Below are 11,713 nucleotides of genomic sequence, written 5' to 3' on the forward strand. Positions count from 1 at the left end.
GTGCTGTGGTCAATTCCCGGTGGTCCGGTTCTGTCAAGCCCCGGTTGTCCGGTTCAGTCGAGTCCCCCGGTGCTCCGGTTCAGTCGAGTCCGCGTTGCTCCGTTTCGGTCGAGTCCCCGGTTGCCAGGTTCTGTCGAGTCCCCGGTGGTCCTGTTTCGGTCGATACCCGGTGCTAAGGTTCTGTCGAGTCCCGGTTGTCCGGTTCGGCTGGGTCCCCCGGTGATCCCGCGGTCCTGCTGCTACCAGACGGTCCCCTCGCTGACCTCGGAGGATGGCTGGGACAGCTGGTTCGTGTATCCGTTCTCGCTGAGCGACAGAACCGTGAACGGGGTCCCGGACGAACCACACATGTCGCTGGACACGCTGCGCATGGAGCCGGGCCCCAGGGACCCGGCGCCGTTGGACCCGGGCCCGTTAGGCTCCGGACTCGGCGAGTCCGCGGCGTGGTGGTGGTGGGAGGCCGACATGATGTCCGAGTAGCACGGGACGTCCTGGTGCCCGGGGTGTTGGTGCTGGTGGTGGGGGTGTTGGTGGTGGTGGTGGTGGTGCTGCGGGTCCATGCCCCCCAGCGGGGTGCCGGTGGGGACGGAGGAGGGCACGTAGCCCAGGTCTGCAGGGGTCTGGGCCTGGGAGGACGGGGGGCCCTGGTAGTACTCGTAGTTTCCCCCGGAGCCGTAGTACTCACCTGGGTAGTCTGGAGGGGTCGGGACAGACGGAGGAAACGGAATGACAGACGAGTGTTTAATCATGTATCTCTGCATCTCATGCGTGGTAGAACTGCGCCACTAAAACGTACCCAAATACATTCTGGAAACGATTTTCGTTTTAGTTTTTAACGTAAGACAAAGGAATAGCGGTCGTGTTTATTCCACGTGACGCCAATCCGTGGAGCAATACGGCCTTTAATGGCTCAGAATAGCGTTCAGTCCACCTTGGTGAGAAAGAAGATTTCATCAAACGTGCGCGTGAAATACAAACAACTCCAAATGAACTCCGTTTGACCAAAAGGACTTCTTCATTTTGGTCAAACGGAGTTCATGTGGTGCCCCGGTTTGGTTGTTTTTTTTCATTTCACCGGGGTCCGCAGAGATACCCTAAGGGAGCCGGGCTCCACAACCCACCTGCATAGTAGGAGAAGGGCCCCCCGGCCAGAAGCTCCCCGGGCTCCATGCGCTCCCCGAGGCTCCGCATCCTGCGCGGGCTCCGGAAGAACGCGTGTCGCCTCGCGCCCAGCGCGCTGAGCTGCTTCATGCGGCGCTCCTTGGAGCGGCGGTTCTGGAACCATACCTGGGGAGACACAGAGTCACGGTTAATATAGATATTAATATAGATATTCATGTGTTTCTGGAACCACTGCTGGAGAGACACAGAGTCACGTTTAATATATATATATATATATATATATATATATATATATATATATATATATAAATATATATATAATATATAGTCATCATAATGACACCGGAACAACCAGGTTAATAGACTTAATATATAATATTAGTCTATAAAGGTTTATATTTAATATTAAGTATTAGTAATAGTTTTTCCTTCAGGTTTATCCCTGTAACACTGATTGTTAACATGAAAAATATTAAGGTTAAAATAAAACAATTCACCACCAGGGTCGTATTTGATACAACAATATTATTAATAATAGCCCAGGGCATCACAATAGTATAACCATTATTATGGGTTAGAAAATGTGCTTAATTTAGACTGTATTGGATTATGGCGAAAATATCATACAAAATAATAAACTGTGTGTGTGTGTGCGTGCTTGCGTGTGTTTGTGCGTCTGTGTGCGTTTGTGTTTGTGTGTGTGTTTATGTGTGTGTGTGTGTGTGTGTGTGTGTGTGTGTACGTGTGTGCGTGCGTGCGCGCGCGTGTGCATGTGTGTGTGTGTGTGAGAGAGAGCGAGCTTTATTTTGCACCTCCTCTGTTTATTTTTTTTCAACTAAGCTTCCACCTGTTCTAATCGTTAATTGGCGTGACGTCACGTCCGCCTCGTCACCGGGCGCGCCCCCCCCCCCCCCTCGTACCTGGATGACCCGCATGTTGAGCCCCGTCTCCTGAGCCAGCTGCTCCCGGATGTGGCGCGTGGGTTTCGGCGTGGCCGCGAACGCCGCCTTGAGCGTCTCGAGCTGCTTGGCCTTGATGGTGGTGCGGGGCCCGCGCCGCTTTCCCGCCACGCTCGTCTCCTCGTTCTCGTTGTTCGCGCCCTCCTTGTCCGACAGCGGGCCGCCCTCCGACTCCTTGCCGTCGTCTGCCAGCGGGTCCTGCGGGTCCGGCGACAGACTCGGGTCGCTGCACGTCGTCACTACGGAGGGAGGCGAGCAGGTTGATGCACGACGTTATGTTAGGTATTATGGATTGTTCTGTTATGTTATGTTACGTGTTATGTATTGCAATAGGATGTATATTACTCATGATGTTATATTATATATTGTGTATTGTTTTATTATGTTATATTATATATTGTTTATTGTTATGTTATATAGGCTACTCTATATATTGATACTGTGTCGTTACTTTACCACGTCTGAGAGGACACACTACAGCCCATAATAATCATAATAATAATGATGATAATAATAATAATAATAATATTAATAAATAATAAAATAATAATAGAAACTATTATAATAGGCATATAAATTATAATAAATATTTTCGAACTAATATTTAATAATATCAGAGGATATATTTGATGTGGAATAATAATAATAATAATAATAATAATAATAATAATAATAATAATAATAATAATAATAATAATAATCAAATAAAATGAATAGTATAGGCAACAAAATACCACTACTAATACTAATAATATTATAAATATTAACACCGATTCTGTTCCATATTATCATATCTGACACAACAGTCCCCACGGATAGCGTTATCCTTCCTCAGTGAACTAAGGGGTTCGGGGTTCGGGTTTCTAGTCCGGGTCCGGGGTTCGGGTCTCACCTGACAGCAGCACGGTGTCGCGGCCCTGGCTGTTCTGGTAGTCCTCCTTGCAGATGAACTTCAGCTCGTCCAGGACGTACAGCTCCTCGCCCGTGGACAGCTGCTTGTTGCACATGACGCACGTGAAGCAGCCCAGGTGGAACACCTTGCTCTGCGCGCGCCGCACCAGGTCGCTGGGGGAGATGCCCTCAGAGCAGCCGCCACACTTTGTGCCAAACCTCCTGGAGCCAAGAAACACAGGCGGAGGAGACGACACTCAATTATACATTTACATTTAGGGCGTTGAGCGGACGAGTTTATCCAAATCGACTTTCAATTTGTCTGAAGAAAGAGAAACAATATATCGCTGTCGGTACAATAAGGATGTTCCTAGAACCAAGTGCCAAGCACTAACAATCACTAGGTTAACCCATTCCCCGTTTACATCAAAGATAGCTAGGATAAGATGCTACACAATGCTAAGTACTATTTTTAAGTGCCAGGACGTACAACATACGATAATTGCGTACATTAAGTGCCAGGACGTACAACATACAATAAGGTGAAATACTCAAATAATACACCACGTTAAGGAGGGAAACCTGGTTGGAATATGTAAAATATTCACGTACAATTGCAGTTCAAAACAGTACAAAATGATTGCAACTGAGAGACTAAGACGCGCATATGAAACCAGAAAACAATATCGTTCAGATTGTTCACCTATTTTTCACATTTCACATAACTTCGTTTAACTGGGCCTGATTGCAGGATTGTGCATTGAATTGGAACTAATTATATGATTTATATACATTGTTATTGTCAGAAAATTCCCAATTTCATTGAATTTCATATTTTCGGTTTTCGTAGAGAAAGCGACGTGTAGGTCCGTTTATAAAAACATGCATTCACAGCTGGACAACAAATAAATTACAAATGTTAAAAAATATTTGAGTTCTAGTGAGATTCCATGTAGGCCTACATGTTGTTGTTGTTGTTGTTGTTGTTGTCGTTGTGTTGTGGTGGTAATACGTTGGTAAACTAATAGCGTCGGTGACAGACGTCCCCACATACAGCAGAACGCTTTATACATCAAACATCATACATAATATACCATACATCATATATTATATTTCATACATCATACATCATATATCATATATCGTACATCATATATCATATATAAGGCTTATGTACAGCAGCCAGTGTAAACAAAGGACCATTTGGACGATTCTGTCTCAACGGGCCATAGAATACCTTCATCGATATAAACACAGGCCCGACCTTTTATCATTCATCCAAAGAAATTCCTACTCCTGGAAACATTGGATCCAAAATGATTGCCACGGCCTATCTATTAGCCTGGTGTTTTTTTTTTTTTTTCCTATTTCGTTCCTTCAGCCTAACCAACGTGTCTACGACATTTACGCACGACATGGACACACACACATACACACAAACACACACACACACACACACACACACACACGCACACACACACACACACACACACACACACACACACACACACACACACACACACACACACACACACACACACACACATACACACACACACCTCTCCACCTCTCCACGCGTCGAGGCTCACCTGAAGAAGTCCGCCTTGCAGTAGAGTCTCCCGTCTCTAGAAAAACACTTCTCGGTCAAATTGCTTTTGCACTCGCAGCACGTCACGCACTTGACGTGCCAGGTCCGGTCCAGAACTTTGAGCAGGAACCTGTCCAGGATGGGCCTGTCGCACCCCGCGCAGTGCACCATGGCGACGCGTCTCCGCCACAGGTAGAGACGGAGTCGCTGTTTCTCTGCGGTGTCTGAAGCGTTTCACAGCCGGCTGTATTCTACGCGCCGTAATGTCCTGATCCGTTCGGCGGTGGCTCGGGTTAAAGGGTCCGTCTGGTGCTCCGGGAGCCGCCGTGTATCCCCATGGAGATCACAGGAGCGCTGTCGACGTCCGTCCCGTCAGAGGCTGCTCTGCGTGTCGCCACCCTCCACCAAGAGGTCCATGTCCGGTGAGACGCTGAGCCGAGGGACGGGAGAACCGATCAACGAATCAACAAATCCGAAACCTGGCATTTCTGTAGAAACCGAGGAAGGGGCCCGCTCTGAAACAAGAAGTTCCCGCGGTGAAGAAAGAAAGGCGCGACTTCAGAGAAGGAAGAAATAAATGATCGGGCGCACATGAAAACCCGGCGGTGGTCGCGTGTGCTCCTGCCTCCTCTGACAGCATCAGGACGCGGTTAACCTGATGGAATTAGAACCCAGACGCGCGCCTCATCATCGCACGTCGCGAGAGGAAATGTCAGCCCGAGCGGCGGCGAGCATCGACCAGAGGACGTCGGGGCGCGTGGGAGCCTGCTCGGTTATATGCCCGTGACGTCACACCGGAGAACGAGCCAATGGGCAGCCGGCAGTGGGACGCAGCAGAAGTCTTTGCCTAGAAAGCAGAACCCCCTCGACCACGTTGTATAGTAGAATACTGCTTTAGCTTTCAACTCGTGCGTGTGTGTGTGTGTGTGTGCGCTTGTGTGTGTGTGGGCGTGCGTGCGTGCGTGCGTGTGTGTTTGTGTGTTTGCTTTATTGAACTGCTTATATTTTGTTAATTATACCATGATATAATGAAATTCGTTGATTTGGCTTTTGAAGTGTACCTTTAAGGAGTGACTGTTTCTTAAACTCTACTGTTATGGTCTACAGTTTGGGAATTTAAAATACATGCGCTCATCTTGCTTTATTTACTACAAGATGAACGACTAGCATTTTGCCTTTCAACACCGCCGGAAGATCTGACATATAATATGAAATATGCACAAAATATAAACCACGAGTCTAAGGTAAAGGTAATTCGGTTCTGAAAGCCTCGTCTCAAAGGGCGCGTCTTGGGTCAAGGTCCTTAAAGGCGCGTCTTGGGTCAGGGTCCTTAAAGGCGCGTCTTGGGTCAAGGTCCTTAAAGGCGCGTCTTGGGTCAAGGTCCTTAAAGGCACGTCTTGGGTCAAGGTCCTTACAGGCGCGTCTTGGATCAAGGTCCTTAAAGGCGCGTCTTGGGTCAAGGTCCTTTAAGGCCTAAACCATCCATTCAGGCGTTAACTGTCGAATCAAGAATTCGATTATTGTCTGATAGCAGTGACGTAACACGTTTGCACGGATTAGGAAATTATTCTGATCCTTATCCATAATTGAATCAACAACCTAAATCAACGATTTAGGACAATACATTAAACGATGTGGAATATGCTGCTTTAATGAGAACTAAGGCCTGGTTATTTCGCCTGGCCCAAGTCATATAGGGACGGATTTCAGTTTTTACTATATTATTATAATAAGAAGAAATGTATTATTCCCCTAATTATTTGTATTGTTATTAATAATAGTAATAATACTACTGTTATCAGGGCGCGAGAGCATCTGTCTAGAAGGGAGACAGGTGTGCGCGCGCAGAACCCAATCTCTCCACACACAGATGAACGCTCCACACACATTATTTCATCATTCTGCGAGCGGAGGGAGAGAGAATGGGACAAAGATCACTAATGGTTCCAACATCTAGCGATGGTGGACTGCTTTGGAGATGTTATCGTGCCCGCGCTCTGAGCGCGTCCCCCCCCCCCCCCCTCCCCCGTGCACACGCACAGCCCTGCGGGTCACTGATAGCGGGTACCCGGGGAAATCTACCCCTCCAAGCCCATAAAACCCAAACAGAGGCGACACGGCGGCCGTTTATTTCATGATCCTGTTCTGATTAATATATGGCCAGTGTTTGTGTTCTGCTCATAGCGCTTGGCCTATTATATATATATATATATATATATAGTGTTTCTCTTATTCGGTTGTTCGGTTATTATTATAAAGCCCAGTGCGCTGCTTTTGGGCTTGTGAAGGTATTCCATAAGTCAACTAAGGACAAATATCAAGATAATCACTTGGTAGGCCTATATACAACAAGATAATAACCGCGGGGAGATAGCAAATGTTTATCACACAATTCGTTTGAGGAATCAATAGTCAGGGTTTGTGTTTTGAGACAATGGATGGGAAACTATAAGAAAATGACTGGATGTAGAAATGATCACCTCTTCTCTGGTCTCTGTGATGGCCTAGCAGACACACGCGCACACACAGACACACGCTACGCATGCACACAGACACAGAGACACACGCGCGCAAGCAAGCACACGCAAAAATATATCCTCAATATTTAAACACACACACACACACACAGACACACACACACACACACAAACACACGCACGCAGACACACACAAAAAGATCACGTCAATTTTTAACACACACACACACAAACAAACATCCTGCACATCAAAATTAGTTTGACACGCAGTTATCCAGAAAAGGACATTTATTCCCTCATTTCCCGTGTTGTTGAACAAGCCTCACACAGACACCGCGTCTCAATTTAGTTTTTTAATGAATGTTGAAATTGAAATGGAAATTGTGTTTGCATCGAAAAAAAACTAACAACAGTTACTCCCAATAAGCAACATCAGCGGTGGAGTTTATCAAATGTGGTAAAATCTGAAAATACATTTAAAGAAATACGAAACGCGTTATACTGTCCGTCAAAGTAAAAAATATGTAATTTGTCAGTCGGAATAAGAAATGTATTCTCCAAAGCAATACTGCAAATATGCAGGTGTATATGATGCTGCTCACATCATAAGGTTAATCATGATATATTCATTCGTATATATATGTAAAAACACACATATATATGTATATATATATATATATATATATATATATATATATATATAAATACTACTAAACTGACACCTTTGTCTGCCATCATTTCAGATAAGTAAAGGTTAGACGGGATAGTAATCTGACTATTCCACATGTATCTGACTACTTCTCTGGTTATTGTTTTGTACTGAAGTGTATTTTGCTGTTCTCCACAGGAGGCGGAGACCTGCTGCAAGAAGCATTGATGTAGCTACCCTACAGTCCCTGGGTCCTCCTCTCACAGAGATGGCTCTGATCTGTTATCAGGTGTTCCATACCGCAGAAGAGACACAGGGTGTTGCGGTGGGTTCTGGCTGACGGGTCCACGGTGTAACGCAGTCCTCCCACCTGTAGGGGCAGGCCCTGTCCGCCTGAATGGTTACTTCAGGGGAAGTTTAAAAAAAACAAAACGGTTATTTTACAGGAAGTGGGGTGAACTGACCCAATGAGCTGAAAGAGTGATCTGTGAACACATCTTTATCTCTCGGAAACAATTGTGCTAAGACCTTAGGTCTAGAGATGAGAGATACGCCAACAAGACGTAATACTGACCTCAGAACAAGAAAACCCGTTGACCCGTTGTTCATTGTAGACGTGAGGGGCTTGATGGAGAGAGGGCCTTCTGACGGTGGTTTGACCGGACGGTACATTTGCTTTCATTGATTATATGACTACTGTTTTAGGTTAGATATTATATATAATAGCTGGTTGGGATCTCTCCATTCTGAACGAACCGTTAAAATCATTTTAGATTCAAGGACCTCAACCAAGAGGCAAAAACGAAAGACCAGCTTCCTGTTACCATGCGCGCGCCCTGAATGCGTCTATTTTGCGTCTATTTTGATTTAAATAACCGCGCTGATGTCTTGTTTGGACGAGGTGCTGCGTGGATGTGTGGGTCCCATGTGAGAGGTGTTGATTGGCTGGCTGGCCCTCAGAGCCCCGCCCCCCAGTGGCTCTCCAGACTTCTCACAGCGCAGGAGCTGGCAGGGTGCTGGCTGTTTGTTTTGGGCCCCAGAAAGCATGTCATTAGTTTGTGTTAATTGCAGCTAATTGCTGCTAACGAGATGAACAGTGCCCCCCGCTGGGACCACTCATACAAATAATTTGTAGGAAAAGTTAATTAATTACGAGGAGCTAATTAAAGCCAATTAAAGATTATCCAGTGATGCACAGGCCAGGGGAAAGTTCTGGACATCAATTAACACAACAAGGCACAAACATAAACATGAGAAACTGTGATACCTGCTTTAGGGTGCCATAGAGTGATCCATCAAAACCTGTCCAACATCTGCAGTACACAACACCTTTATACTGCGTCTATATATATATGACTTATTCATTTGAGTCTGGATTCTGATGAATGACACACACAGGAACTCCTCTTCACTTACTACACATACATCCCACCATGTTCCATAGAACCCAAAGGAAATTATCCTTGAATCAATCGACCTGCTTAATCAATCGGTGATCATCGTAAATGAAACCAACAAATGCTTTTGATCCTGATTGGCTAATAGTTTCCACACCTGTCAGTTCAGTCCAATGATGAGCCGTCATTACCCCCTGAAAGGACGTCATTGGTGTTTTCAATGAGCCGCTCACTAAACTCCCCAAAACCCGCAGAAAGCAGGGAGGTATCCCCGACTAAGGATCATTATTATATCAGTGGACTAAGTGGTTTAGACCGGGGCGATGCTGCTTCCCACAGCATAATCAATCATCTGCGGAGGAGCTGTAGCTCTTCTGCTGACCACGGTGGGTTACAGTGGAGCAGACACTGGTGGTCTGAACTCAGCATAGGAGATCAATCCTGTATCTGTTTTAAAATCGATGCAGTTATGTTATTTAAAATAGCACTAAAAGGGGTAAATAATGCAGGCCGGGCCATAGCCAGGGTTTGAAAAAGAGCGAGGTCGGGGAGTGGGGTGCGGCTTCAGTTGCAGGGGTTCAGTTAAGGGGGGGGGGGGGGGGGGGGGGGAGGGGGCACACGCACAAACTAAGGGGAGGGCCTATGACTAGGACGTCAGGGGTCTACTGGGGTCGTGAGCAGGGGCTATAGGGAGTCAGATTGGTGGCAAAACATTTTCGTGTTTGAGATCATACTGTCTGCATTAAACATATTTTGTGTATCTGTATTTGAGATCTGTGTGTGTCCGTTGGCAGTGCGTTTACCTTAAGGTTCCAGCTTGTAATGATTTTGATTTATTATCCCTACAATACTAAAATTTCAACATTAACTATTTATATTTGTCCCCCAGTCTTGACGTTTTGGACGTGTGGTCGTGCCTTGGTTGTAGATTTATTTAGCGCAATACATAAATAAAATATGTCATTATTATATTATTATAGTTGATGGTCCTGTCCACCAAACCCGGTCAAACTTTATTGTCTAATGTATATATTTTAGACTCTCTATCTTTATAGTCACACCATGCAGTTTAATGTATATTAGACTGTTCTCTCCATCTTTATAGTCACACCATACAGTTGAATGTAAATCAGACTCTTCTCTTGCTATGTTTCAATCTTTATAGTGAAACTATACAATTAAATGTATATTAGACTTTCCTCTCTATCTTAAACTTTGAACCTATATTCAACTTTCCTAGAGTCAGATGTGTATATTATCAATATTATCTAATATATATTAAACTCTCCTATCTTAAACGTATACTAAACTGTTCCTAGAGCCAGATGTATATATTACCTATATCATCTAATGTATAGCAGCCTCTTCTCTCTTCATCTTCTTCATCTTAAACGCTAAATGTATATTAAACAGTTCCTGGATTCAGCTGTGTATAATATCTATATTATCTAATGTATGTTAGACTCTTCTCTCTATCTTAAACATTAAATGTATATTAAACTGTTCTCTCGATCTTAAATGTTAAATGTATATCAAACGGTTCCTAGAGTCAGGTGTGTATATTATCTATATTATGTAATGTATATTAGACTCTGCTCTCTATCTTAAATGTTAAACGTATACTAAACTGTTCCTAGAGTCAGCTTTGTATACTATCTATATTATCTAATGTATATTAAACTCTCCTCTCTATCTTAAACGTTAAATGTATATTAAACTTTTCCCTCTATCTTAAATGCTTAACGTAAATTAAACAGTTCCTGGTGTCAGATGTGTATATTATCTATATTATCTAATGTATATAAGACTGTGCTCTCTATCTTAAACGTTAAATGTATATCAAACTGTTTACTCTATCTTAAACGTTAAACGTATATTCATCTGTTCCTGGAGTTAGATGTGCATACTATCTAAAATATCGAATGTCTAGCCTCTCCTCTACATCTTAAACATTAAACGTATATACTGTTCCTGGAATCAGCTGTGTATAATATCTATATTATCTAATGTATGTTCGACTCTCCTCTATATCTTAAACATTAAACGTATATACTGTTCCTGGAGTCAGCTGTGTATAATATCTATATTATCTAATGTATGTTCGACTCTCCTCTATATCTTAAACATTAAACGTATATACTGTTCCTGGAATCAGCTGTGTATACTATCTATATTATCTAATGTATGTTCGACTCTCCTCGATATCTTAAACATTAAATGTATATTAAACTGTTCTCTCTATCTTAAATGTAAAATGTATATCAAACGGTTCCTAGAGTCAGGTGTGTATATTATCTATATTATCTAATGTATATTAGACTCTGCTCTCTATCTTGAACATTAAACGTATATACTGTTCCTGGAGTCAGCTGTGTATACTATCTACATTATCTAATGTATGTTCGACTCTCCTCGATATCTTAAACATTAAATGTATATTAAACTGTTCCCTCTTAAACGTTAAGCGTATATCAAACCCTTTCTGGAGTCAGATGTGTAACACATGCCCCACCAGCGCCGTCCCATCTCACGGGGAAATAAAGGCTTGTGGATGTGAGACAGAAGCTTGAGGGGGGGGGGGGGGGGGGGGGTATCAGAGAGAGGGGCTGAGTGTTCTGCCGCAGGGCCCT

General features: G+C 44.1%; 1 protein-coding gene across 1 annotated transcript; it reads right to left on the minus strand.

Annotated features, from left to right (window-relative positions):
- Window positions 1-239: 239 nt before the first annotated feature.
- Window positions 240-4,731, minus strand: LOC307077347 (LIM/homeobox protein Lhx1-like; the record flags this gene model as incomplete). The annotated part of the gene is made up of 5 exons (XM_079738742.1): window positions 240-694; window positions 1,122-1,287; window positions 2,043-2,320; window positions 2,974-3,194; window positions 4,562-4,731. 5 exons carry the CDS (start codon window positions 4,729-4,731, stop codon window positions 240-242), a joined length of 1,290 nt encoding a protein of 429 aa, XP_079594868.1.
- Window positions 4,732-11,713: the final 6,982 nt, after the last annotated feature.

This window comes from Pollachius pollachius (genome assembly GCF_949987615.1).
Source record: "Pollachius pollachius genome assembly, chromosome: 6".
Lineage (NCBI taxonomy): Eukaryota > Metazoa > Chordata > Actinopteri > Gadiformes > Gadidae > Pollachius > Pollachius pollachius.